This window comes from Aspergillus pseudotamarii (assembly GCF_009193445.1).
Source record: "Aspergillus pseudotamarii strain CBS 117625 unplaced genomic scaffold BDV38scaffold_2, whole genome shotgun sequence".
NCBI lineage: Eukaryota > Fungi > Ascomycota > Eurotiomycetes > Eurotiales > Aspergillaceae > Aspergillus > Aspergillus pseudotamarii.
The window spans coordinates 699,543-723,085 of record NW_022475016.1 but is presented as its reverse complement, the minus strand read 5'-3'; the positions used below and the strand labels follow the sequence as shown (position 1 = coordinate 723,085).

Sequence of the window (23,543 nt, the reverse complement as noted above, 5' to 3'; positions counted from 1 at the left end):
GAAGGAATATAATGGATGTTATTGAAGAGCTTTACTTGGGTGAAGCTGGATCTTGTCTTAGGGCTAGTGAACAGGATAACCCCAAGGCCAGGGCTGAGACGCTGTGATTAACTCTGAATTCCAGAATTCAATATTTAAACATTACTTTCAAAAGCATACAATAGTATTGTACACTATAGTAGTAGTATAAGTTCTCACTTAGAATATAATAAAAGTGTCCACCCATCAATCGTATGAAATGCTGAAGAGCGAATCGTATACAATCAGTCAGTCAATAATAATAAAGACACAGAAACATCAAATCGTAAACGGGTATCCCGGAGTTAAGAAGGTAATAAAAAAAAAAAAGAATAGTGAGAAGTGAAAATGGTGATGAAAGGTTCCGTCTTACGTGGTGTCTAAAGCACCATAGCGGCGATGAGACCAACGACCAAGCTCAACATCGACGCGCCAGCAGCGGGTGCCGCATTTTCCTTGTCGACTTGGGTCGGAGAGGGAGATGACGCAGCTGCTCCGTCGGTGGACATCGCATACGATCGGGCATCGGTCTCAGCCAGCACCTGTGGGCTTTGGACAGGCCAGCCGCTCGAGGCCAGAATTGAGCTAGAAACCCAGCCGGAAGAGGGGGTCACACCGGGGGTTGAGATGAGAGTCGAAGTGGCCGTTGGGGTCAAGCTTGGGGTACTAGAAACGCTGCTCGTTTCGGACACTGTTGTGGATGTAGGTGTGGCGGAGGGAGTTGTCGAAGTGGTAGTGCTAGTGCTGCTTGTGGTACTAGTGCTGCTCGTGGTCTTGACAGTAGAGGAGAAAGAGCTGCTGCTGACAGTGCTGGAGCTAGTGGAAACGGGCGTGGACGACGAAGATTGACCACCACTGCTGCCACTCTTTTCAAATACGACAATATTGGCTTTCTCGCCCTTAGGCACCGTCACGACACAGAAGGCACCACCACCGGCGCCCTTTGAAGAGCTACCAGTAACTTCATTGACGTCATTAACCGCCGGGTCGATCTTGCATGGCAGACCATTGCAGCCATCACCCTCGCACTCAATCTCGACTCCGTAGTCGGGCACCACGTCACGGAAAGGAGTGGTTGGCTCCAGGTAGATCGGGTTCCAACCAATCTTGACGAAAGTGTTTCCGTCGCCGTCGGTATTGGCACCGGCAACATAAGGCGTCCAGTTGCCTAAAGGCTCGTCTGAGGTACCCCAGACACACGCGGTCTCGGGATCGTAGCCAGGAGGGTTGATATAGAAGCTAGGGTTGTCAGGACATGCTGTTGCATGCAGTAATCGGAGTACTTACTGGGCGGCAGTCTCACACCAGTAGCTGAGATCAGGCACAGCGAGCGTGGCCAGCTCCTCCACCAGGGTCGGAATCAGCATGGCTTCATTGCCGGGCAAGACAGTCTGACAGAATGAGACCTGGCTTTTGCACTTATTACGCGCGCCCACGGCGCCGGTGCCATCCTGACAGTAGGGCTTGTTAGGGAATGGCTTCTGGATTTTACCATCTTCATCACAGTAGAGACCGCCATTCTGCCAAATCCGTCAGTATACACTTCGGTCACAACATCAACACGGGACACTCACCATTGACATGGGATAACTATACGAGGTAGCCTCGGGATCCCACTGCATTGATACCTGACCAGGAGGACAAGCATACGGGCAGTAATTACCGGGCTTACATGGCTGATCCGGGCTCATGGCCCAACCGGCATTCTTGAGGTTCGGAGTGACGGCCACCAAACCGGCATCCTTGGGAAATTCACAACTCCCTCCTCGCTTCTCCAGAGGCGCCTCCATTTCTGCGGCGGAGTTCACATCGCGTTGGTGACTGTGGATGTGCCCATGTCCGTGCTTTGCAGCTTCAACGGCGGCAATGAGGCCGAGAAGTACGGACGATGCAATAGTGAGCTTCATTTCGGACTAGTTGTATTGCTTTATATATATATAGAATTTATATACGGTACTGATCGTTGTTCGGACCGGGTAGAGAGGGTGGTTGACGCTACGGAAGTAGGTCAAGAAACGAAAGACTAGGGTGAGTATTAAAAGAATGACTGAAAGTGAGGAAACACCACCAACCCACAGGCGAGATTCGGATCCTGACGATGGGAGAAAAGGGAAAAAGAAAAAGGAAAAGAGGAAGAGGTAGAAGAAGAAAGAGGAAGAGGCAGAGGCAGGACCAAAAAGGGATCCCGGGCATGTGGTGGTTCAGGCTTTTTGCAACCTTTAACAGACTAGAGGATTACCCATTTGGGATAACCTCGAAGCTATTGAAGTCGCCTTAAACTGCATTGGGATGTGACTCCGCCTGGAAAAGGCAAACGGGTCAGGGGTAAAACCAATCATCGTCGGCACTTCGTCCTTTGGCCCCGACAGTTCGTGATAAGAGGATCCACTTGGTCCGTGGGGATATTTCGTTAATCCTGTTTGATTGATGCAATTTTTCTGGACGAGGACCCTTTTTGTCTCACTCATTGGGTGACCTGAAGTTTTTTAAATTAATTAATTAATTGAAATGTTGGGGTTGACAAGGCTGTCACGTTGCACCCTCAGTAAGGAGCCTTTATATTGACAGCAGATCTATCAGATGTCAAGTATCATGCAAATTGATTTGTGTTGTGCTTGGATATGTTAATTGGAAGGAAACCCCAATGACAGGTGCTGATCATCAAGAAACATGGTCCAGACCACACAATTCTACAAAGATCAGCAGAGCGACACCGACAACTGCAAGTTTTCCCGCAAAGCAGCGTTGAGGGCAAGCCAATGCGAAAGAATGGATCCGAATGGCAGCGTTGGAAAAGGGGGCCAATGGTGGAAAGAGACCGGCCAAACTCTGTTTGGACACTACTTTCGCTGGGTAGCATTCGGCTAATTGTTCGATAGTTTCTGAGAGATAGTGTGGAGTAGGCAGCAGTAACGTGTGCTTGGCCCTAAGGATTCCACTGGTGCCAATGCACGCAACCACCAATATCCAAGTCATGCCATTCGATGCTAGTGGATATCGTCGACTTCCAAGGCATGGCAACAGTCAGCCTGCTGGGTCAATCCGCTGACTGTCCCTCAATTCCTCTCCACCCGTCAAACACTCCTATAGACCCCTCGCGCCAGCCCCACGCGATACAATAATGTTGCGCCAGCAATCTCCATTCTTCCATCTCATCTAGCATCTCGAGTCCAGATACCCTCTCCTTTTCCTCTTCACTCACCCATCGTTCCCAGATGGAATCCACGTCTGCCGCGGCTTGGCCCCCGCTGAAGCCTTGTTCTCGCAACCGTTTTCGCTGCGCCGCTAGTGATGCGTACTGATGGAGCGTTTGCAAGTGGATCCCGCGCGTCGCAAGGTTGGATACCATTGTCCGTCCGAAAGCATCGTCCGGACGAATGGGCTCGTAGAGAATCAGGCCGAGTGGTGTCGCTGACTCAGTTCTCCCGGCGTCACCGGCAGTATCAGCATTTGACTTACCACCTGTACCAGGAAACAAAGTTTCCGTAAAGTAACCTACGACATCTGCTGCTTCACTCGGAGAGAGGTACACCAGGCAGCACTCCGAGATCAAAAGTGTAGGTAACGTCGTGTCCACCCCCCGCAGGTGTACCCTTGAGTCAGGCTGAGCCGCATCTGAGGTGACTGGTACGCGCTTCAGACAGCGCAGATCCAACGGGTGGAGATGATACGCATCCGTGTGCAGCGCATCTCCAGCATCGGAAATTGTGGCGTCTTCCGGTCGCCCAATGCCCAGTGCCCGTTGGAGGAGAGGCGTTGAGCGAATAAACTTAATCTTGGCGGCTGTGTTGACGGCGAAATCAATCTCGTGATAGATCAGATTCGGGGGAGACTGCGATGTAAAGAGTCGGAAGGCGCGTGTGTCTGTACCAGCACCGAGGGATATAATTTGTTTCTTTGTCTGGGGCAATTGGGAGAGGAACTGGGTAACAAGGTGGTCGATCGCGGTGGTTCGGACGTAAGTACCTGCAGGCGGTTAAATGGAATGAATATCGGCGGTCGTTAAACGGTATACTGAGCATCGGTTACCTCTGTTGATAATTGGCAACCTTCTCGTCTCGAAACCCGGGCCAAGTACGGTCTTCGCAAAAGGATCGTGCAAATAACCCAATGCCACCGCACTCAGCCGGGAGACACTGGCGTCATTGTTAGTACCTTGAACCACACGGTCTTTGCTCGTTGTCCCGCGTGGTCCATGCCCCCCACCAGAAAGACTGCCATCGGCACCTCCGCGTCCTCTGAACCGACCCCTACCGCCACCCCGACGAAGAGTATTGAGGTTGGGGATTTGGGAAGCTGACATGTCGGGGGGAAACAAGTTCTTTGTGAGGAGAGTGCGGCGGGCGGTGGGGTTGGACGATTTAAACTCTTCATTAACGTCGATTTATGCCCATTTATGAAACCCTTCATGTCAGCAAGAAATACACAAATTGAACTATGACGTTAGTTAAGCGAAGAAATCGAGTACGTAGCACTAAGTCATCTATGTAAATCTTTAATATTATCTATCCCTCACTGTTGGCTACCACCCTACTAATGGTATCCAGGCCTAATCTGCCAAGACTGAGCATCACTAGGAGAATCATACTGATACTGGTAGAAGAGGATAGAGAAGCTGGAATACAGAAGAGTACTTCCTAGTAATTGTGACCATTCCATAAGCTGATCGAGATATATCATACATGCCCATAAGGCCATAGGTAATATGGAATGTGATCCCCTTTTCTCTATAACAACGAGCAAAAAGATCTTGTTCAGAACTTCAATGCCCAACGAGACCAACTACTATACATCGATATGTCATCATACATAGACAAAGTTGTTCCGGCACAGTGGACAAGTGCTCTGGTTACTGCTCTTAAACCATCGGAACAGACACACCGAGTGGAATGTGTTCTTGCAGGTGGCACATCGCTTGTTTGGAGTCTGCATGTCCGTCGAGATGACAGAGTAGCAGATCGCGCACTCGCTCTGCCCCTTCAAGGCACCTTGGACGTTCTTCCGGAAGGCCAACAGTCCGTCCACAATGTTGCCGTTCGCAAACATGATCACTCCTTGAATGGTAAGAAGCCAGCTCTTCCATTTTCTCTCATCAACCAACACTCGACTCCGACCAACCACCAAAGCGGGTTGTAGCGGATAGGCCGGCGGAAGGGATATGGACAAGGCAACCGGGGGTGACTCCTCATCCACTGGAATGCTAGCAATGATTTCAGAAGTCTTGGGCGAGATCTTCACGGTCAACGCCCGCTCTTCGTTCGGGTCTTGCGTTGACATCCATTCGGTAATCCCTTGCAGGGCATCCTCCACGATCAGTGGTGAAATCTATACTCAGTTAGATACCATCGCCTCAACATATGCTATTCTGCACACTTACGTATTTTTCAGTCCAGACTTCCACCGGTCCTTTAGTACGCTTCTTGGTGTCAATCCACCAGCCCTTGGTCATGTTTGCCAGGTATCTCAAGCACAGGAAGTACAGATGGACGAGGAGCCATTGGATTTCCTTCTCCTGAGATTCCGACTGGTCTAACTCGAAAGAGTGAATATCGAACTTAGACGCGTCCACCATTTTTTGGTGAGACTGCTGGAGGAAGTCGAATGTGAATTCCAACAGTGGAATCAAAACATCATTCTCCTTGATACTAGATACGTAATTCTCTTGCACAGCAAAAGACTGTTTGTGTCGTTAGCCACGATATAATTCCAATAAGCACCGGCGGATATACATACTGCGTTAACAAAATGATCGAAAACTATCTTCCAGCTTAAAAGATATGATCGTATTTCCGACCAGACCTTGTCATCACCATACGATAAGGATATTGAATCCATAGTGGGCGCTTCGAGCAACAGAGACAGGAGTTCATCAGGTAATTTGACGGTTGTCTTCGACAATGCCACATCAAAAGAAACCTGCTCTTGAACACTTGGAATATACCGATGTAGAACAGTATAGGCGGCACGTTGCACGGTGCGGCTCTGCGCAGTCAGGAGTGGGAAGATCCTGCTCACGTCTTCCAGGCTCTCAATCGATATGCTGTTGATCAGTCGACACAGGAGATCTACAGTGACATCGCGAGGTTGGTAGAAGGTAATAGAAGAGTCTGTTTCGTTAGCTTAATATGTCCATCCATCATCGAGCATATACTGACCAAATCCCTTGATCGTTGCGGTCAAGTCATTGAACAACTCGGCCTTTCGATCTGACCAAGCGTCTTTCACATCGTCGTTGCTATCTTCATTGCCTACAATAGACCTCAGACGAGCAAAAAGTCTGAAGGATCCTAGTAGAGCTGGCAAAGCTTCATCGCTGCCACTTGCTTCCGTCCAAGTTGTGCTAAGAGCGTCCAGACAATCCTCCCAGTGCGAACCATACATCTCATGAATGCAAGGTAAGACAAATGACAAGGTTTGAAATATCTCAGACTTGATGCCAAGGGAGATATTCTCCGACTGCAGACATTGTATGAGGTGCTTGACTAGAAAGACGACGCGCTGGGTCGGGATAGACTCAATCACTTCTTCCGATCCTACTACGAGAAGGTTGAGCAGTGATAGCTTTCGGAGGCCTATACACATTGTTAGCATGCACAGATAACGAACGTATTTCTCTCACTGACCATCTTTTCGCTCATCATTGGGTTTCAATCCTGTGGTTTCAGCGACAAGTTCATTGCATAGCCGTGTCCCTGCGGGGTTCGAGAGAATGGCGTGTCGCAAGATCGCCACCCAAGAAGCCGAGCGGATAGCATTTCCTGTTCGCACATCCTTGCAAAGTTTGGCAACCTCTTCCGATGACTTGGAATTGGTCGAGTCCTGACCCTCCATAATCTTTACGAAAGCCTCGCCAACTCGATAGTCGGTGGGAGAGGTACCAGTTAAGCTTTCAAGTTTACTTTCCCAAAACGCAGTAATTGACGGTGCAACGGATTCTTCCAAGTGTGCCCATCCATTGATCAAACTGCGGCCATCATTGACAATTTCCATATAGTCTTCTCGTTGCTCGGAAAGCAGTACTCCAGTTATGCCATTACAATTGTCGATGCTCAAATCATCGTCAATCAGCTGTACGGCCAGAGGCAAGTAGTAGAACAGAGTTTGAAGCTCTTCTGCATCAAGCTGGCTCGTGACATCAGAGGACGAAAGAGTTCTAATGGTGAAATAGGCGAGTCGAAGAGCTGAGGAACAGTGGCTGGAGTCGCGTGGGACCGTCTCGTAGCGCCTTCTAGTCTCGTCCGACACATCGCGGTCGATGATATGAACTGTCCCTTTAAGCGGACTTGTAATAGCGGTTGATATTCGGGGAGGGAGTGCAAGGAAGGGCTCGAGGGCATCTTCCCAATTTTGACGAGAAGGTAGGATATCCTTTACCACTTTTTGGAGGTCCTCGGGCTTCGTGTTATGCAGAAAGTCTTCTGCAACATTCAATAGAGATCCAATGCTGTTTATATTAGCCAATCAATTTTTTTCCCTTGGAAGGAAGGCACTCACGAGAGAGATTCCTCGTTTACATTATTAAAATTGTGCTGAAGAATTTCAAAAGTTGACCTAGCACTTGTTCCACTGACTGCTGATTCCTTCACTTTTCTGCTTAATGACTCTGCAAGACTGGCCACTTCCTCTGATGGAGACTCAGCGAGGAAAAGCAACTTTCCTGTTAATTTCGAACCATGGGGTCCACTTTGGAATTCTCTTAATGCAGTTGGAACGGTAGTTGTAATTTGAGAAACCCCGTGTAAGGTATCGAACACTTTGCTTTCATCCGATAATGCATCAATGATTGACAAGAATATTGACTCTGTGAGCTCGCCATGAGACGTTTGATTCTGTAACACCGCAATAACAATCGACCAGTGTAGAGAGCTACCTCTACAAGCCCTGTCTAAGGCACGCGCGATCAGAGAGCCAAGACCACTCTTGTCATCTACTTCCTTGAAATCGAGTGTAGAGAGGAGTTTTTGAACAGCATGCGCATTTGACGACTCGGGTTCAGACTGCGCTACTCTTTCAACGACTTTCTCGAAACTTGGGCCAAATCCATCCCATGAACGGCAAGACAGGATGATAGAGATCAAACGATCGGCGGATGGCGAAGACAGAAGTTCTGGTGCATCGTCTTGAACAAACCTCAATAGCTCCTGGGAATGTTGTGCAGTCTGTGCGACTTTCTGAACCATTCCTTCAACAACTGCAGCTGCTCCATACGGCTTGCCGTTTCGAGTTTGCAGAACCTCCAAGCAGTTTCCAAGGAGCCCCAGGTTTGTTTCCTCGAATACTTTCAGCAGTTTGGATTCGCGATCTGTATCGGCTACACGTGAAAGCACCGAAGCCTCCAAAGCAAGAAATCGTTCGGCCTGAGCACATACTGCGTCTTGTGACAACCTGAAGTCCTTTGACTGCTCTGGAGACGAAAGCTTCACAGCTTCAAGCAGGTTGTCCGATAGCTCAGTCCACACCTTATGCAACTCTCCTTCGTAGTTCTGCGTTGCTAAAATATCAAGATAGTCAGCGCAGAGAGCTTCGGCTGACTGAGCAGGAAGTTCCCATTCAGAACGGTCTTGCTCAGGCTTGACGTATTGCATTAGAAGGGCAGATAGCCGTTCGTGTAGAAAAGATTCTCGATCATTTTGAGGAAGCTTATTTGTGAGCCACATTCCAGTATCAACATAGGCTTTCCAACCAACTGCGCGGTTCTGCCGAGGTTCATCCCTGGAGTTCAGTCCGTCTTGGAAGGATTGAGTAAGTTTTGTGGCGCTTGGCAATTCAACGTTGTCTTCATTTGTGGATTTCGCATCAACTTTTACTAGGGTCTGCGATGGGATAACCTGTAATAATTCGTATAGATTTTGCCAGAAGGAGGCTAGACCACCCTCCGAACCTTTCTGGATATATTGAATGAGTCTTTTGGAGGAAGAAGACTTGCCCGTATAGTCGTCCGTCCATAATTGAGGCCGTACAGTTGTCACCTGCAGCAGCAATTCTGATAAGTCCGAGGAAGATCCTAATTGAGATATATGCAAGGATTTGCCGATGATAGCGGCACTGATGAGCTTCCAGTCAAGCTGCTCTGGGTCTTTAGAGACAGCGGATCGAAGGAGGACATAGACCGATCTGCGAACAAAAGGGTCATCATGATAACATAAGGACCATAACGATTTACTGCCCAGAAGGTTTTCAATCGTGGCTATATCCTTCTCAAGAACTTCGCGTGTCGAATTTCCTGCATTGACACTCAGTTAGAACACTTATAGGGGGCTATAGGGTGTATAGCAGCGCACCTATAATTCGATTAAATAGTAAAACCGCAGTTCCTACAACGCGAGCATACTTGGCTTCTGCATCATCAGACTTAACAGTCCTCTCATCACTAAGAGTCTGTGGAGTCTGCTGGAGAATGACATCATCTACAAAAGCAAGTATAGAAGTCTGGTAGATCTTCCACACGCTATTTCTCTTTTCGTCAGTCGAGAAAACTCGTGTGAAGGACTCAAATGCGGAGCGATGGACCAATCGGTCATTGTCATAGAGTCCTGCAAGCCATGCCCCAATTACTTTCGGTAAGAAACGGGCAATTCGCTTTCCCACTAAAGAAGCAATAGATCCTTGTGTGGAATGTGCTGTTTGCCTGACTCTACGAGACAGATCAATTGATGCTCTGGGGTAAATTTTAATCTGTCAAGGGACAAAATTTAATCAACATATTACCCCAATCCGCATGGTGTAGGTGCAGACATACCCAGGCTTCCAGGAAACCATCATCGAGGGTCCCACTGCGACTTTCTACAGTAGAAACATAATCCCTCAAGTCATCCAGTGCTTTTGTCCTCGTTACTTCATCTTTCTTCAAGAAGTTCTTGAAAGCAATTGCCAATTGCGCTTCATATATCTGCGAAAGGTCCGGCGGCTCAGCCACATAAGTAAGAGACGACGGTTCCCTCCCGGAACCAGAGAAAGAGCCTGAGAATCCACCAAATGAACCAAAAGTGCTCGCAGCGCGGCTGCTTGACGCCTGAGACTTGAACTTTTTACTCATAGTAAATGTGGGGTAAGTGGGCTATGAATATGATCAAAGGAGTGAACAAAAAGGGAAAAGGGAAAAGAAGAAAAATGGAAGAAAGGGGGAAGCACGAGTGCAAGTCCCAGGGCACTCAGATACAAAGAGTCAACAACTTCCCAGCCCGAATTATTGCTTTTACTGTGAGAGATTATCTCAATATCAATTACTTCAAAGCGGGCTTGATAATCGGCGTCCATATCGGGACGGGTCACGTGGGACGGTGTCATCATGGCCCGATAAGGAAAAGTTCGTCACGAAGTCTGGCCGCGGCCTTAACTCCGTCTTAAGTTGTAAGCTTGTCCGAGAGCTTCCTTCTGTGTAGCCCAACTTGGAGCACGTCGCTCGGTCGTCACAATGAAATTTTTCATTGAGTAAGTACGCCATACTAAAGCTCTTTTCAGTCAGATTTAACCCTCCAACTTTTATCAATAGTGACCTTCCTGTCCTTTTCCCGTATCCTCGTATCTACCCCGAACAATATGCCTACATGTGCGACCTCAAGAAGACCCTCGATGCCGGGGGTCACTGTGTCCTGGAAATGCCCTCGGGCACCGGGAAAACAGTTTCTTTGTTATCGTTGATTGTCGCCTATCAGATGCATTATCCGGAGCATAGAAAGCTTATCTATTGCTCTCGAACCATGTCGGAAATCGAGAAAGCTTTGGCAGAGTTAAAGGCGCTAATGAAATTTCGCACTCAACAACTCGGGTACACCGAGGACTTCCGTGCTCTGGGGCTTACTAGTCGAAAGAATCTGTGTCTGCATCCGTCTGTCAAAAGGGAGAAAAGTGGCACAATCGTTGATGCCAGGTGCAGGAGCTTAACTGCCGGCTTCGTCAAAGAAAAAAAAGAAAGAGGCGAGGACGTTGAGCTCTGTGTCTACCACGAGGTATGCAAATACTGATTGATTATTAATGGGTTGATTTGTGACTTGGTATAGAACCTTGACCTCCTCGAACCGCACAACCTTGTACCTCCAGGCGTTTTCACCCTCGACGGACTACTCAAATACGGCGAAGACCACAAACAATGTCCATATTTCTCAGCAAGGCGGATGATGCCATTCTGCAACGTTATAATATACTCCTATCACTATCTGCTCGATCCCAAAATTGCAGAGCGAGTATCTCGGGAATTCTCGAAAGACTGTATAGTGGTTTTCGACGAGGCACATAACATCGATAATGTCTGCATTGAATCACTTAGTATTGATATAACGGAGGATTCACTGCGGAAAGCCACCAGGGGGGCAAATAACTTGGAACGGAAGATTAATGAGATGAAGAGTTCGGATGCGGAGAAACTACAAAGTGAATATTCCAAGCTTGTTGAGGGTCTGCGGGAAGCAGAGCAAGCCAGGGAAGAGGATCAGTTTATTTCAAATCCTGTCCTCCCTGATGATCTGCTCAAAGAAGCTGTACCGGGCAATATACGCCGAGCGGAGCATTTTATCTCCTTTCTCAAAAGATTTATCGAATACCTCAAGACACGAATGAAAGTCACTCATACCATCTCCGAAACACCTCCCTCGTTCTTAACTCATGTCAAAGACTTGACCTATATCGAGCGAAAACCTTTGCGATTCTGCGCTGAACGGCTAACGTCACTCGTGCGAACGTTGGAACTTATCAACATAGAAGACTATCAACCGCTGCAGGAAGTGGCAACATTTGCGACTTTAGTTTCGACGTATGACAAAGGATTCCTCCTAATTCTAGAGCCTTTTGAATCGGAGGCAGCAACAGTTCCGAACCCTGTGTTGCATTTTACCTGCTTGGACGCCGCTATTGCGATCAAGCCTGTGTTCGAACGATTTAGCTCCGTCATTATCACTTCTGGAACTCTATCGCCTCTTGAAATGTATCCTAAGATGCTGGGATTCACAACTGTCATGCAGGAATCATACAGTATGACTCTCGCACGGCGTTCTTTCTTACCCATGGTCGTTACTCGTGGCTCAGATCAAGCGCAAATTTCTTCCTCGTTCCAGATACGTAATGACCCGGGTGTGGTGCGTAATTACGGGAACATCGTCCTGGAATTCTCGCGAATCACACCCGACGGCATCGTCGTCTTCTTCCCTTCATATTTGTATATGGAGTCCATTATCAGTATGTGGCAGGGCATGGGCATCTTGGATTCTATATGGAACTACAAGTTGATCCTTGTGGAGACACCGGATGCGCAGGAGTCTTCGTTGGCGCTAGAGACATATCGAACAGCTTGTTGTAATGGAAGGGGTGCCATCTTAATGTGCGTCGCCCGAGGCAAGGTCTCCGAAGGTATTGATTTTGACCATCACTATGGTCGTGCCGTGATATGCATTGGTGTACCATTCCAATACACCGAATCGAGAATATTAAAAGCACGACTTGAATTTCTTCGAGAAAATTACCGCATTCGAGAGAACGACTTCTTATCTTTCGACGCGATGAGACATGCTGCACAGTGTCTCGGTCGGGTCCTTCGTGGCAAGGATGACTATGGAGTCATGGTTCTCGCTGACAAGCGATTCCAGAAGAAACGGACCCAACTTCCCAAGTGGATCAGTCAGGCCATGCTTGAAAGTGAGACCAACCTCAGTACTGATATGGCTGTGGCCACCGCGAAGAACTTCCTACGCGGCATGGCTCAGCCTTTCAAAGCCAAAGACCAGGACGGTATCTCAACATGGAGCCTGGCAGATTTAGAGCGACATCGGGAGAAGCAGATGCTGGAGGAAGAGAGAGCACGACGAGAAGTACTGGCTAATGGACATGGCGCAAATGGTGTTGCCAATGGTGCTGCCGTCGCTGCGGATGAATTTGATGACGACATTGACGACGACCTCATGATGTTGGATGCACAGTGAAAGCGAAGCTGGACAGTACTATTTGTTTCCATACTTTGGGCATAGTCATCCACGCCAATACATCGGAATGTTTGATAGCCGAATATCGTTTTCCGATCTCCAGGTCTTTCTAGGACCGCGCAAAGATCCTGCATCATTCAATACCCCATATGCACGATGCATGGTTTGTGACGGTGGGCGTAAGATTGTTAATAGATATTGTATTATAATACGGACTATCTATCCATGAAGGAACAGGACATACACAATCCGGCTGAGTTGCCAGAGTGGGCAGTTTCTATTTCCCACCGCTCATAGGGCCCTCTCCAGTTCTTGCTTTGGTTCAATAGGACAACCCAACTCCTTTCCCACTTAGGTAGGGTCAAGCAAACATAAAAAATGGCCGATGTGATTTGGATACCCTTACTTACCAATGCCAGTAATAGCGACCTAGGAATCAATGGTTCATGAGGCTCTTAGTACCCTATGTTTAGAGAGCTTGCTGACAACTTTAGACCAATGTTCTATACAGTGTTGATAAGATCAGTATTTGTTGAAAACGTCGGCCCTATGCATTAGTAATGCTTCGATGTAGACGTAGAAATCACCATATGCAGGCGTCTTTAGACATAGAATATTGCATGTCGTATTCAGGTGTTGAACTTTATCTGAAAAGGCAAAGCCTTTCTTTCTGTATTGATTTATTTTATCATGAATGGTTGCTCTAGAAGAAAATGAAAGACTTTTCTTGATTTCGCTGAGAGAAACTCCAGAAGTCATAGAACACATCAACAAGGAAAATGCATAATAGATACACGTTTGAGTTCACTCATATACAATAAACGACAATATAAGATGTCATACACATCACATACCCACCCATTATGCCACTGGGGCAAGGACATCAAAAGCACCAGTACCAACTGTTCCAACGCGGCCAACAACGATTCTGCTACTCGGGGACTTGAGGTTATCAAAGTCCCTCTCCTGGACAGCGTCCCGGAGGAATCCAACGGTCGTTTCGAAACTCATCTTGGCAAGAGGAGAGGAGGCATCCTTGACAAGACCGTTGCGGTTGAAGGGACGGAAGCCACCAGATTGGGTCATCACGTCACCAATCAGGTTCAAATGACGGTTGTCCACGGAGATACTGTGACCCTCGAAAACTTCCGTCATTTCACGAACGATGGACGCACGAGCAGCCTCGACACCATACAGGTTAAGCATATGGTGAATGGAGTTCGTGTAAAGGGAATGAGGCTGGATGATGTCTTGGTAGTCCCGCATAGCGAGGAGGTTGACACCATCCGTGATGACGTGGGCAGGTTCACCCTTGATAGGGTTTGCCTCCACGTATGTACAGTTGCCAAGACCAGGGATAGACTGGATGACAGCACTGCGAGCAGCCGCCTCAACCAGTGGTAGGACGAGAAGTTTAGGAGTCGAGATGTCATACTGCAGCTGAATAGTGCACGAAGAACCCTGGCTCGGGTTGAACTTGAATTGGGTAATCTCGCCGAATTTGCCCTTGATATCCTCCTCGCGCAACTTGGTGTCTTTGGCTTCATTGTCCGAGTCGTCATCAGAGGCATCATCCATCTCAACATCCCTCGTCTGTTTCTCGTCACTATCCTCAATATCGTCATCGTCGGCAGCATCTTGGTCCTGGACCATCTTTTCCTCTTCACCCTCAGGGCCTTCGTAGGATACTTGGTTCGAACGATTCTTATAACCACTGGCGCGTTTGGCGTCGTCCTGATCCTCCTCGTCATCGTCGTCAGCAGGTGCATCTTCGTCGTCAGCACCCCGAGGAGCTTCTTGGACGGTACCAACAGAGATACCAATCTCCGGCTGGGCAGTTGAGTAGCTCGACAGTTTCTTTTCGTCCTCTCGTCTCTTGAGTTCGGCTCTGGTAAGCTTCACGAGCTTGGGGATGAACTTGTTCTGCAGAGCAATCTGCACATCCTTTGTCTTGATTGCATACTCTGCCGTGTATTCCTCAGGGGGGAAGAATGAGATTTCAATATCATAGACCTTAGCCTTTGTACTGCCAGAAGTGATCCTCTCCCTGATTTCAACCTTATCGACAACCTCTGCAATGCTGAGCTTGCTAATTGCCTTGGCGAACCTTTCGGAGTGCTCTTTGGACAGTTCTTCGTTCAAAATCAAAGTCATAGTGGGAGTCATAATGTGAGCACTAGCCGTCATCACGATTTCACGCAGACGGGGGATACCCAGCGTCACGTTCTTCGCAGAGTGACCAGCCAAGTGGAAAGTGTTCAGGGTCATCTGCGTTGATGGTTCACCGATGGACTGACCAGCCACAATACCGACGGCTTCACCGGGATCAACCACCGACTTCAAGTACTTCATATTCATCATGTTACCGAATGATTTCTTGCTGAGGATACCTTCAATGCTCTTCTTCTTATCCTTCAAAAGCTTGTCCGGATTGGCTTCCTCGTACTGTAAAATATTAGTATATGCTGGACACGAAGAGATTTTTTGTTAGTATAGACAAAAGCTTCTTCTTACCTTCTTAACAGCTTGAGCAAACAGCTCGGATGTACTACCCAGGTTACCTCCGGGGTGGTAAACGGACAACACAGGGTCCATAGCATCCACCTTTCCACTCTTGCGCACCTTCTTCATAGCATCCTTATGCCATTCCCCTACCTCCTCTTTCTCCAGGGTGTGGAAATCGCTCGAATTGACTTGGGAGATAATGGACTTGTAGTTAGATGCCAAGAAGTCGAAATCTTTAAGGTGGACCTGTTTCGTAATATCTAGACCGTCCTCTCCGTATAAGAATTGAACGATGGAACCGTCGGTGGCTTCGCGGACCGAGGTGTCATACTCAGCCCTTAAGCCTTCCATGCCCTTGATCAAACAACGTTGTAGGTAACCGGATCGAGATGTCTTGACAGCGGTATCAATAAGACCTTCACGACCCGCCATGGCGTGGAAGTAATATTCTTGAGGCTTGATACCGGTCAAGAAACGGCCACAAACATAACCACCAGCCATAGGGTTGGTATCAAAGGCTCTGAAAGACGGTAACGTCTTACCGCTGATCATTACAGGTACACGACGACCTTCCAAAACTTGCTGACCCAGGTTGCAAGAAATCAGGTTGGCGTTGACACTAGAACCCTTAGCTCCGGAAATTGTCATCGATTGCATTTGGTTCCACGGGAAAGGCTTGACCAAACCTCCTGGAAGGCAGGCCTTGGTGATCTCGGTGGACAGGTTCGCTGTGCGAGCGTTGGAGACGCTATCAAGACCACTTTGTTTCTCATCATCACGGAGAACATCTTCCAAGCGACGTCGCAATTCGGCGTCCTCATCAGCAGCCTTCGTTTGGTCAAGAGTTACATACTTCAGCGCAACCTGACGACCAATTTCAGGGGCCTTGCTAAGTTTTTCTTTGCGAATACGGTCACCCTCCTTGGTTAAGCGAAGGTCATCGATACCACAGGTAAATGCACGCATGTTCAGGAACCTCGTTAGAAGCCTGCCCAGAATACCGATGAGCCTTCCAGCAATGGTATGTCCATAAATTTCGTGAATCGAATCGATGAGACCACCGGCCGTAGGACCGATCTGCTTCTTATCGAGAATACCACAGAGCAATTCTCCATCCTTGAAGAGGACAGTTCCTTCTTCGTTACCTTCGCCCCATCTATCTCCTGGTGTTGAGGACTTGCTCTTCATGTTGAGACCGGCTCTGTTTGGAGGCATGATATTCTTGAGGATAGTTGTAATGATTTGCTTTCCAGTCCAGAGACGCTTTGGTTTAATCATTGTCGGGGCGACAAGCTGAATACGTTCTGTGATTGTGTGGGAATTCTCTGGTCTCAAACAACTGTAGAGCAATTCATGGTAGTCTTCCTCATCGAAGAAACTATCACGGCATGTAAACCACGTAGACATCGAGATGTGATCTTGGATCAAACCTCTCAGAGGTTTACCGGAAGTGGCAACAAGGTACTGGTGATCTGCATCCGCAAGCATCATGGCTTCAGCACGAGCAAGCTCATTCTGGGGGAAATGCATGTTCATTTCGTCTCCATCGAAATCAGCGTTGTAGGTATTACAGTTAGCATAGTGCATGCGAATGACACGTTCGTTGGCGAGGACACGAGCCTTATGACCCATGATAGACGGCTTATGAAGCGTAGGCTGCCGGTTCATCAAGACAACATCTCCGGTGGTAAGATGACGATACACCTTCTTGTTGCGCGACCCCTTCATACGCCAGTTCGATGGTGCGAGCAGTTGGTTGGCCAAGGCCGTCCGCTCATCGAGACTCTTGAACTTGAGGTTAGTGACTTGTCCAAACTCGTTTTCGATCGCAGCGGCACCTGGGTACTTGTCTGGACCATTGATGACAGCTTGCTTCATTTCCCAAAAGTTGTGATTGGTTACAGGCTCCGGATACGTCAGTTTCTTTGCAAACACAAGCGGAACACCAATTTCGTTGGTTTCGATGTTGGGATCAGGAGAAATGACACTACGGGCAGCGAAGTTCACACGTTTACCCATCATGTTCTTTCTGAACAAACCCTCCTTCTTTTCCAGAATCTGCTTGATACCGTTAGGAGCGCTGGCCGCCGCGGGGCCGGACAACCCACTCCTATCACGATCAATCAGACCGTTGACAGTATCCTGAAGCTGTACAATAGCGTGCAGCAGATCCCTATAGTCGCGCACACGCATGGCAGAGTCGGATCCTCCATTCTGTCTTTCTTTGCTGATTTGATTGATAATGTCACAATTCTTCAAGATTTGCGTGAACACCGTGTTTTGCTGGGCTTCGACAACAGCACCGGCCCCCTGGGAAGCGACAGGTCGATATTTGTTTGGTGGCACCAAGAGGTTTTTGATGAAGAACATGCCTGCGTCAACACGAGACTCTTTCTTTGACATCGGTCGGGATGTATAGACGAGGCTCAGAATCTCCACTTCTTTCACAAACAGCAAAGTAATTGCGGCGTGGACTTCAGGTGAGGGCATGAATTGGCCGCCATCACCAGTCTTCTTGTTATCCACCTGCGCCAAGATGGCATTGCCACGAGCAACTTCTTCCTCCGCTCCGTGAGATTCCGATGTAGTACTGGCGTTGTCGTTTGCAAGGGCCTCCTTCTCTTTGCTATTGAATTTCTTGGTTTCCTGAAGAATGACCAAGGAGTTTGACGCATTGTACCCAGCTTGTTGCATGGCGAGTTTAGCCTTTTCGGGTAAAGCTTTCCGGAAAATCTTCGAATACCGATCTCTTCGATAACCTGGCGAGATTCTTTCTTCGGAGTTAATGCCCCTGTGCTAGCAACAAAACTGGGAAAGTAATCCGAACTCACCCTGAGCAATTGGCACACTTCTTGATACCGACAATATCCTTGAAGAAATCCCTGACCACAGCCCGCCGTTGTTCCGCAGCAATCGGGTTTTTGGCACCAGCCATCAAGCCCTTCAGCTTACCCGTCGCCTGTGCCTCGCGAATAGATTTCTTGACAAACGCATTTCTGCGCTTCACGAGGTCATCCTCGTCTTCGTCCCCATCCTCCTCGGAGACGTCTCCATCATTCGCCGATTTCTTTGAACCCTTCTTGAGTTCCATTGCCTCCAAGACAGCTACCTCGTCGACCAGGCCATACTGCAATAGTCGCAATCTGCAGGTGTAGGCATTGACTTGTGTCCGAGACATCTGAAGGCGGTGGCAGTATACACATTGCGCCCTAAGAAGACGGTACATCTGATCAAAGTGCGTGACATTGTACACATGGACTGGTAGCTCGATATGTCCGGGATGGCCAGCACAAGACCATGAGCTCATGCGACATGTTGTGCAGCTAGGTCTGGTCAGTTGAAGGAGCCAAAAAGAAGGCCGAAGCAAAACACAAGATTGTAGACCACAACAGTGTGCTAGAAAAGGAACTTACACATGGTCACCCCATGCTCCCATAGCCGGGTCATATAGACCACCAGGAACAGGGTTGTTGAAGGAATCCAAAGTCGGAGTATTATGGATTCGCTTCACCGAGGTGGCTTTGATATCCTCGTCATTGTAAACGGTAAAGTCAATCCCCGAAATTGAGGAAGCCACGGGACGTGCGAAGTTCGCCATGATTCCCTGCAGCTCCGTGAGCGACAGAAGAAGCTGGCTATGCGACTACCTGTTGGTCTGGAGGAGCAAAAGCGGGTTCGTTCGGTCTTGTCGCTGCGAAAAGAAAAAGTTCACCCAACTTTTTTTCTGCCGTGCGATACCGCCAAGACCCACGTTTGAGATCGCCCCGTGATTTATGCCCGTGTCACTTCTAAGTAGTATCCGCGCTCTTTTCTCACTTTAGTTCTCGGACTGTCGATACTCATTTGCCAAATCTTTCATACGCCAACTTTGAGTCGTGCTCGGTGCCAGTGGGTGAGTGCAGCATTCATTTTCTGCCTCAAGCAATGGCGGACCTGTCAGGCAACATGCTGAAGCGACCTCACCCCGAGGACGAAGACAATAACACGCAGAAAAGGTCACGTTCCAATAATGGATCCCCATTACCCGGCCAAGGGGCTCCAGCCTCTGGCAAACCCGATATCGAGAGGATGGTAGCTGAGGCGAGAGCTAAAGCCGAAGCTGTACGCGCTAGGCTTCAAGCTGCAAGAGGAGGATCTACGCCATCAGCGGCACCAAGCCCCAGTCCTACACCTCCGGCCGCTTCCCCTGCAATGTCCAGATTAGAGCAGATGAAAGCCAGAGTCGCGGCTGCCACTGGAAGGGCCAATGTGGCAGCTCAGCAACGGCCAGTCGAGCCCTCGCCAACACCTCAGCCTCTCCCATTGGAAGAAGACGATGGCTCCTCGAGGGGTCGGGGTGGTCTGGATGTCGGCCTTCATCCGGCTCTGCTATCGGACACTGTTGAGTTTCGGGGTGCCAAGGGAAGACAGTCCACTCAATCGAAATCCCGTCGAACAGAGTCTCCGCTCACGAATGGGAGGCCGGATCGAGCAGGGCTCGATCTTTCCGGTCCTTCTTTGGAGGAAATCAGAAACAATCCCTATTATGACCCTAGCCTCGGTCCGAAAGCTACGATTGCAAAGCCACGACAGTCGCGGCAACTTATTTTTAATCAGAAGGGTAAATACATACAGCAGGGCGCTGCTCTGCGTCGGCAGGCTCAACTGGAGGCAATGAAGAAACGCATTGCCGAGAGAGCGCGACAGGCCGGTATTGATGAAGACCTAGATGTCGAAAAGGCTTTTCTTGTTCCGGCTCCACCAGCAATTGAATGGTGGGATGAAGGACTAGTGGACGGGGAGGACTATTCTGGCATCGAAGACGAACGGAATCTAAAGATTGATACACCGGACACCATAGTGACTCAATACGTTCAGCATCCAGTTCTTCTCGACCCTCCACAAGATAAACATATGGCAGAGCAAAAACCCATGTATCTCACACCTAAGGAACAAGCTAAGATTCGTCGCCAGCGGCGAATGGCCGATCTGAAGGAGCAACAAGCGAAGATCCGATTGGGACTTGAGCCAGCCCCTCCCCCGAAAGTCAAAAAATCGAACCTCATGCGAGTGCTGGGTGAACAGGCCGTTAAGGACCCTACCGCTGTTGAAGCACGCGTAACGCGAGAAATCGCAGAGCGTCGTACTAAGCATGAGGAAGCCAATGAAGATCGCAAGCTGACCAAAGAAGAGCGACGAGAGAAACTTGCTAGACAACAAGAGAAAGATGCCGAAAAGGGAATTCTCATGTCAGTTTACCGCATTGACAGTCTTGCAAACGGGCGGAATCGCTTCAAAATCAGCAAGAATGCCGAACAGAATGCTCTTACGGGAGTCTGTGTCATGCACCCTAAATTCAACCTTGTGATTGTTGAGGGTGGTTCCCACTCTATCAACAACTACAGGAAGCTTATGCTGAACCGGATAGACTGGACAGAGAACGCAGGACCAAATGCTGTGCGGGAAGGCAACCGGGAGGCTCAAGTGTCTTGGCTAGCTGCTGAAGATGAGCAAACGGGTGATCTGAAAGACCTTAGCTCCAATACATGCAGTCTCTTGTGGGAAGGCCAGGTCAAGACTCGAGCTTTCCGCAAATGGTTGGGGGCACGAGTGTGTGAAACAGATTCTCAAGCGAAGGACGTCTTGGCTCGAGCAAAGCTGGAGAACTTCTGGGCACTGGGAAAGAGCTCAAAGCAGAGCGAGTCGTGGTCATGACGATGGTGTTTATTCTTCTTTATTTACAAATTCTAGTCGAAAGGCAGGACATGTCTATCTCTATGAAACAAATACAACCATGGCCCCTATGTGCCAGGTCTAATAAGCGATTCTTTTTTTCATTTCCCGCATCATTCAAATGATATGCCTCCTGAGTGATGCATACATAAAGACTCCGTAATCAACAAGAGAGATGAACTAATGTGAACTTTTATGCCGATCCAGGATAGATGCCTAACTCCCCGATAATGCAAACATATGTATACCTATGTATCAGTTTTACCCAAATCCAGAAAAGCAAGGAAACCCTAATCATATCAACATGGTAAGAGACACTCATGAGCGAGGTGGTCCTTGATTGTTATTGCTCAGCTGACGCAACAGGTCTAATTGCGCCTTAACCTGGTCAAAGTTCATGGTTGCGGCTTGCGCCGGTTGTTGCCCAGGGGCTTGCTGTTGCTGATACTGCTGCTGCTGTTGCAAAGCGGCCAAGAACAATGGGTTGATTTGCATGTTGGGTGGGAATTGGTAAGGGTTTTGTTGGGGATACGCCTGCTGGAATGGCATCTGAAAATTGAAGCCAGGAGGTACAGCACCTTGACCTAACTGTTGCTGTGGTTGATGTTGAGGTTGTTGTTGTTGTTGCTGCTGCGGGAAAGACGGGTACGCAGGGTATGGCTGTGGCATTCCATAAGCATTAGGTTGAGTTTGCTGGTACGCTTGTTGAGTGTAGTTGGAAGCTTGGGGCTGCGCGTCCGATCCTTGCTGTTGATATGGCTGGCGGTCATAATGTTGAGTATCTCTCGGTCCGCCCCCACGACCACGGCCACCTCGGCCGCGATCAAAGCCCCGGCCCCGACCTCTACCACCGCGGAAACCACCTCTACCAGTAGGACCGTCGTTTTCGACAGGTGCCTCTTGCCGACCCATCATCTCATGGAAGTTCTTCGGGCGAGCAAGAGGAGTGTATCCATCTTCACCAGCGTTATCATCGTAGTTTAGTTCGGTTTGGCTGAGCTTCGACGGACCTGGGGGGCCCTTCTTAGCCTTTGCTGGACCATCCCTGGCTTCCTTTCTTTCTTGCCGCTTCTGTTTCAACTTCCGCTTGTACTCGGCCTCTGCTTCATCATCGGAAAACTCCACCTCATCTTCACCAATTTCCTCGTCGTGGAAATTCGAAGCATCACTACCTTTCATTCCCTTGAGAGGCTGAGTAAACACAAACGTCGAATGTTGCTCAACGTAGTAAACGTTCTTTCCTTTACAAAGACCACGTTCCTCGACAGCCGCGGCAGTAGGGAAACGGATAGTATACAATGGGTTCTCAACTCTTCCCAATGTCTCAGCAACCACACCAACGAGACTTCTGTCTTCAAGGCAGAGTAATGAGCTCGATTCCAGCACCTGGTACTCTCCAGAAGTATTCGCCGCGATCAGGACCGTGTTCTCGACAATTGCCTCCACATGTCCCAGGAGCACAATCTTCATCTCGGGAGTCACAGTGACCTCCGGGATAGGGGGCGCTTCTTCTGGAAGTTCATTTGCCGTTCTGATATGACCACCCGACTTGCCCTTCCCCTCTCCTTCATCATCGGAACCGAGTTCTGCCTGCATCAAGATACGCGCTTGTTCTTCGGGGCTAAGAATTGGGTAGTCTTCGTCATCCTCGTCACTGTCATCTGAGGAGTCGCTAGAAGAATCATCAGAGGATGACTCGTAAGGGGAAGAATCAATCTCCCATTCAGGATGCTCCTCGTCCTCCTCGTCCCGTTCGGCTTGATCATGTTCCATAGCGTCTGGGGGAGGCACAGTTCCTGTCCCGCTTGCATCACCATTGGTCCTGTTGTCGTCTGTCTGAACGTGATTCGCCGCTTCGACTTGGTTACGCGGTTCAGAATTTTGTTCACCCTCAACGTTTCTTACGCTCTCCACTGTAGGCTCTTGTTTCTTAGGCTCCGTTTCCTCAACATCCATGTCATTTTGTGTATCCGTATGTGCACCTTCCTGGGTAGTGGGGTTAGGCGACGGGCTTGGATCGCTCTGCACCGGCTGCAGATCCTTGAGACTATCATTGACGAGGTTTAACCCGGGGATCACCGTCGAAGGATGAGATGTCGTGGCTGGTTCATTGGTTTGACCCTGAATAGCTACCCCCGAGTTCTCGCTCGGTTCTGCAGGCGTGCGCACAACCCATGGTGTGTTATAGAAATCACTTCCATCGTCCGCAGGTGTTAATGCAATGGGTGGCGTATCATTCATACAAGTCCGTTTCACAGGGGGCCCCTCGTTCGCATCCTCTAGGGAATGCTGGGGTTGAACAGGCGGCTGTTGATCACTCATTATGTGTCTCTGTAACCTTGAGAAAGATGTATCTCAAAGGCGAGAGAAGAAGTGATAATAATAAATAATAACAAT

The 23,543-nt window shown here is 48.8% G+C and overlaps 8 protein-coding genes across 8 annotated transcripts; 2 read left to right on the top strand and 6 right to left on the bottom strand.

The window, feature by feature from the left end:
• Nucleotides 1-309: 309 nt before the first annotated feature.
• Nucleotides 310-2,106, bottom strand: BDV38DRAFT_233523 (SUN domain-containing protein). The gene is made up of 3 exons (XM_032053134.1): nt 1,593-2,106; nt 1,306-1,538; nt 310-1,257 (listed from the first exon to the last, which is right to left on the bottom strand). The coding sequence occupies exons 1-3, from the start codon at nt 1,923-1,925 to the stop codon at nt 399-401; spliced, it is 1,425 nt and encodes a 474-aa protein (XP_031919417.1). The 5' UTR covers nt 1,926-2,106; the 3' UTR covers nt 310-398.
• Nucleotides 2,107-2,534: 428 nt separating this feature from the next.
• On the bottom strand, nt 2,535-3,151 carry BDV38DRAFT_66324 (uncharacterized protein). Its single transcript, XM_032063721.1, has one exon. It carries the CDS (start codon nt 2,992-2,994, stop codon nt 2,680-2,682), a length of 315 nt encoding a protein of 104 aa, XP_031919416.1. The 5' UTR covers nt 2,995-3,151; the 3' UTR covers nt 2,535-2,679.
• ppm1 (protein C-terminal leucine carboxyl O-methyltransferase ppm1) lies at nt 2,535-4,577 on the bottom strand. Its single transcript, XM_032053133.1, has 2 exons — nt 4,048-4,577; nt 2,535-3,984 (listed from the first exon to the last, which is right to left on the bottom strand). The coding sequence occupies exons 1-2, from the start codon at nt 4,319-4,321 to the stop codon at nt 3,056-3,058; spliced, it is 1,203 nt and encodes a 400-aa protein (XP_031919415.1). The 5' UTR covers nt 4,322-4,577; the 3' UTR covers nt 2,535-3,055.
• Nucleotides 4,578-4,635: 58 nt separating this feature from the next.
• On the bottom strand, nt 4,636-10,185 carry BDV38DRAFT_233517 (ubiquitin-protein ligase RKR1). Its single transcript, XM_032053132.1, has 8 exons — nt 9,758-10,185; nt 9,300-9,693; nt 7,513-9,241; nt 6,642-7,462; nt 6,174-6,590; nt 5,752-6,125; nt 5,396-5,695; nt 4,636-5,343 (listed from the first exon to the last, which is right to left on the bottom strand). Exons 1-8 carry the CDS (start codon nt 10,052-10,054, stop codon nt 4,822-4,824), a joined length of 4,854 nt encoding a protein of 1,617 aa, XP_031919414.1. The 5' UTR covers nt 10,055-10,185; the 3' UTR covers nt 4,636-4,821.
• A 196-nt stretch (nt 10,186-10,381) lies between these two features.
• Nucleotides 10,382-13,347, top strand: BDV38DRAFT_233514 (TFIIH/NER complex ATP-dependent 5'-3' DNA helicase subunit RAD3). Its single transcript, XM_032053131.1, has 3 exons — nt 10,382-10,449; nt 10,511-10,967; nt 11,019-13,347. Exons 1-3 carry the CDS (start codon nt 10,433-10,435, stop codon nt 12,927-12,929), a joined length of 2,385 nt encoding a protein of 794 aa, XP_031919413.1. The 5' UTR covers nt 10,382-10,432; the 3' UTR covers nt 12,930-13,347.
• Nucleotides 13,348-13,630: 283 nt separating this feature from the next.
• On the bottom strand, nt 13,631-19,179 carry BDV38DRAFT_233511 (DNA-directed RNA polymerase I core subunit RPA190). Its single transcript, XM_032053130.1, has 4 exons — nt 18,848-19,179; nt 18,266-18,757; nt 15,444-18,204; nt 13,631-15,374 (listed from the first exon to the last, which is right to left on the bottom strand). Exons 1-4 carry the CDS (start codon nt 19,030-19,032, stop codon nt 13,791-13,793), a joined length of 5,022 nt encoding a protein of 1,673 aa, XP_031919412.1. The 5' UTR covers nt 19,033-19,179; the 3' UTR covers nt 13,631-13,790.
• A 65-nt stretch (nt 19,180-19,244) lies between these two features.
• On the top strand, nt 19,245-21,296 carry BDV38DRAFT_66275 (U4/U6-U5 snRNP complex subunit PRP3). Its single transcript, XM_032063720.1, has one exon. The coding sequence runs from the start codon at nt 19,359-19,361 to the stop codon at nt 21,126-21,128; it is 1,770 nt and encodes a 589-aa protein (XP_031919411.1). The 5' UTR covers nt 19,245-19,358; the 3' UTR covers nt 21,129-21,296.
• BDV38DRAFT_66274 (RNA-binding snoRNP assembly protein NAF1) lies at nt 21,297-23,534 on the bottom strand. The gene has a single exon (XM_032063719.1). It carries the CDS (start codon nt 23,466-23,468, stop codon nt 21,465-21,467), a length of 2,004 nt encoding a protein of 667 aa, XP_031919410.1. The 5' UTR covers nt 23,469-23,534; the 3' UTR covers nt 21,297-21,464.
• Nucleotides 23,535-23,543: the final 9 nt, after the last annotated feature.

Bases quoted from the DNA above. Each gene is read 5' to 3' on its own strand.
- BDV38DRAFT_233523 (XM_032053134.1), bottom strand. From the start codon at position 1,925: ATGAAGCTCACTATTGCATCGTCCGTACTTCTCGGCCTCATTGCCGCC. The intron at 1,539-1,592 runs GTGAGTGTCCCG...CGGATTTGGCAG, and splicing joins ATAGTTATCCCATGTCAATG to AATGGCGGTCTCTACTGTGA. The intron at 1,258-1,305 runs GTAAGTACTCCG...TGACAACCCTAG, and splicing joins TGGTGTGAGACTGCCGCCCA to CTTCTATATCAACCCTCCTG.
- BDV38DRAFT_66324 (XM_032063721.1), bottom strand. From the start codon at position 2,994: ATGACTTGGATATTGGTGGTTGCGTGCATTGGCACCAGTGGAATCCTT.
- ppm1 (XM_032053133.1), bottom strand. From the start codon at position 4,321: ATGTCAGCTTCCCAAATCCCCAACCTCAATACTCTTCGTCGGGGTGGC. The intron at 3,985-4,047 runs GTAACCGATGCT...AACCGCCTGCAG, and splicing joins GTTGCCAATTATCAACAGAG to GTACTTACGTCCGAACCACC.
- BDV38DRAFT_233517 (XM_032053132.1), bottom strand. From the start codon at position 10,054: ATGAGTAAAAAGTTCAAGTCTCAGGCGTCAAGCAGCCGCGCTGCGAGC. The intron at 9,694-9,757 runs GTATGTCTGCAC...GTCCCTTGACAG, and splicing joins ATGGTTTCCTGGAAGCCTGG to ATTAAAATTTACCCCAGAGC. The intron at 6,591-6,641 runs GTCAGTGAGAGA...CAATGTGTATAG, and splicing joins CAATGATGAGCGAAAAGATG to GCCTCCGAAAGCTATCACTG.
- BDV38DRAFT_233514 (XM_032053131.1), top strand. The intron at 10,968-11,018 runs GTATGCAAATAC...GACTTGGTATAG, and splicing joins AGCTCTGTGTCTACCACGAG to AACCTTGACCTCCTCGAACC.
- BDV38DRAFT_233511 (XM_032053130.1), bottom strand. From the start codon at position 19,032: ATGGCGAACTTCGCACGTCCCGTGGCTTCCTCAATTTCGGGGATTGAC. The intron at 18,758-18,847 runs GTAAGTTCCTTT...GACCAGACCTAG, and splicing joins GGAGCATGGGGTGACCATGT to CTGCACAACATGTCGCATGA. The intron at 15,375-15,443 runs GTAAGAAGAAGC...AATATTTTACAG, and splicing joins TTGCTCAAGCTGTTAAGAAG to TACGAGGAAGCCAATCCGGA.
- BDV38DRAFT_66275 (XM_032063720.1), top strand. From the start codon at position 19,359: ATGGCGGACCTGTCAGGCAACATGCTGAAGCGACCTCACCCCGAGGAC.
- BDV38DRAFT_66274 (XM_032063719.1), bottom strand. From the start codon at position 23,468: ATGAGTGATCAACAGCCGCCTGTTCAACCCCAGCATTCCCTAGAGGAT.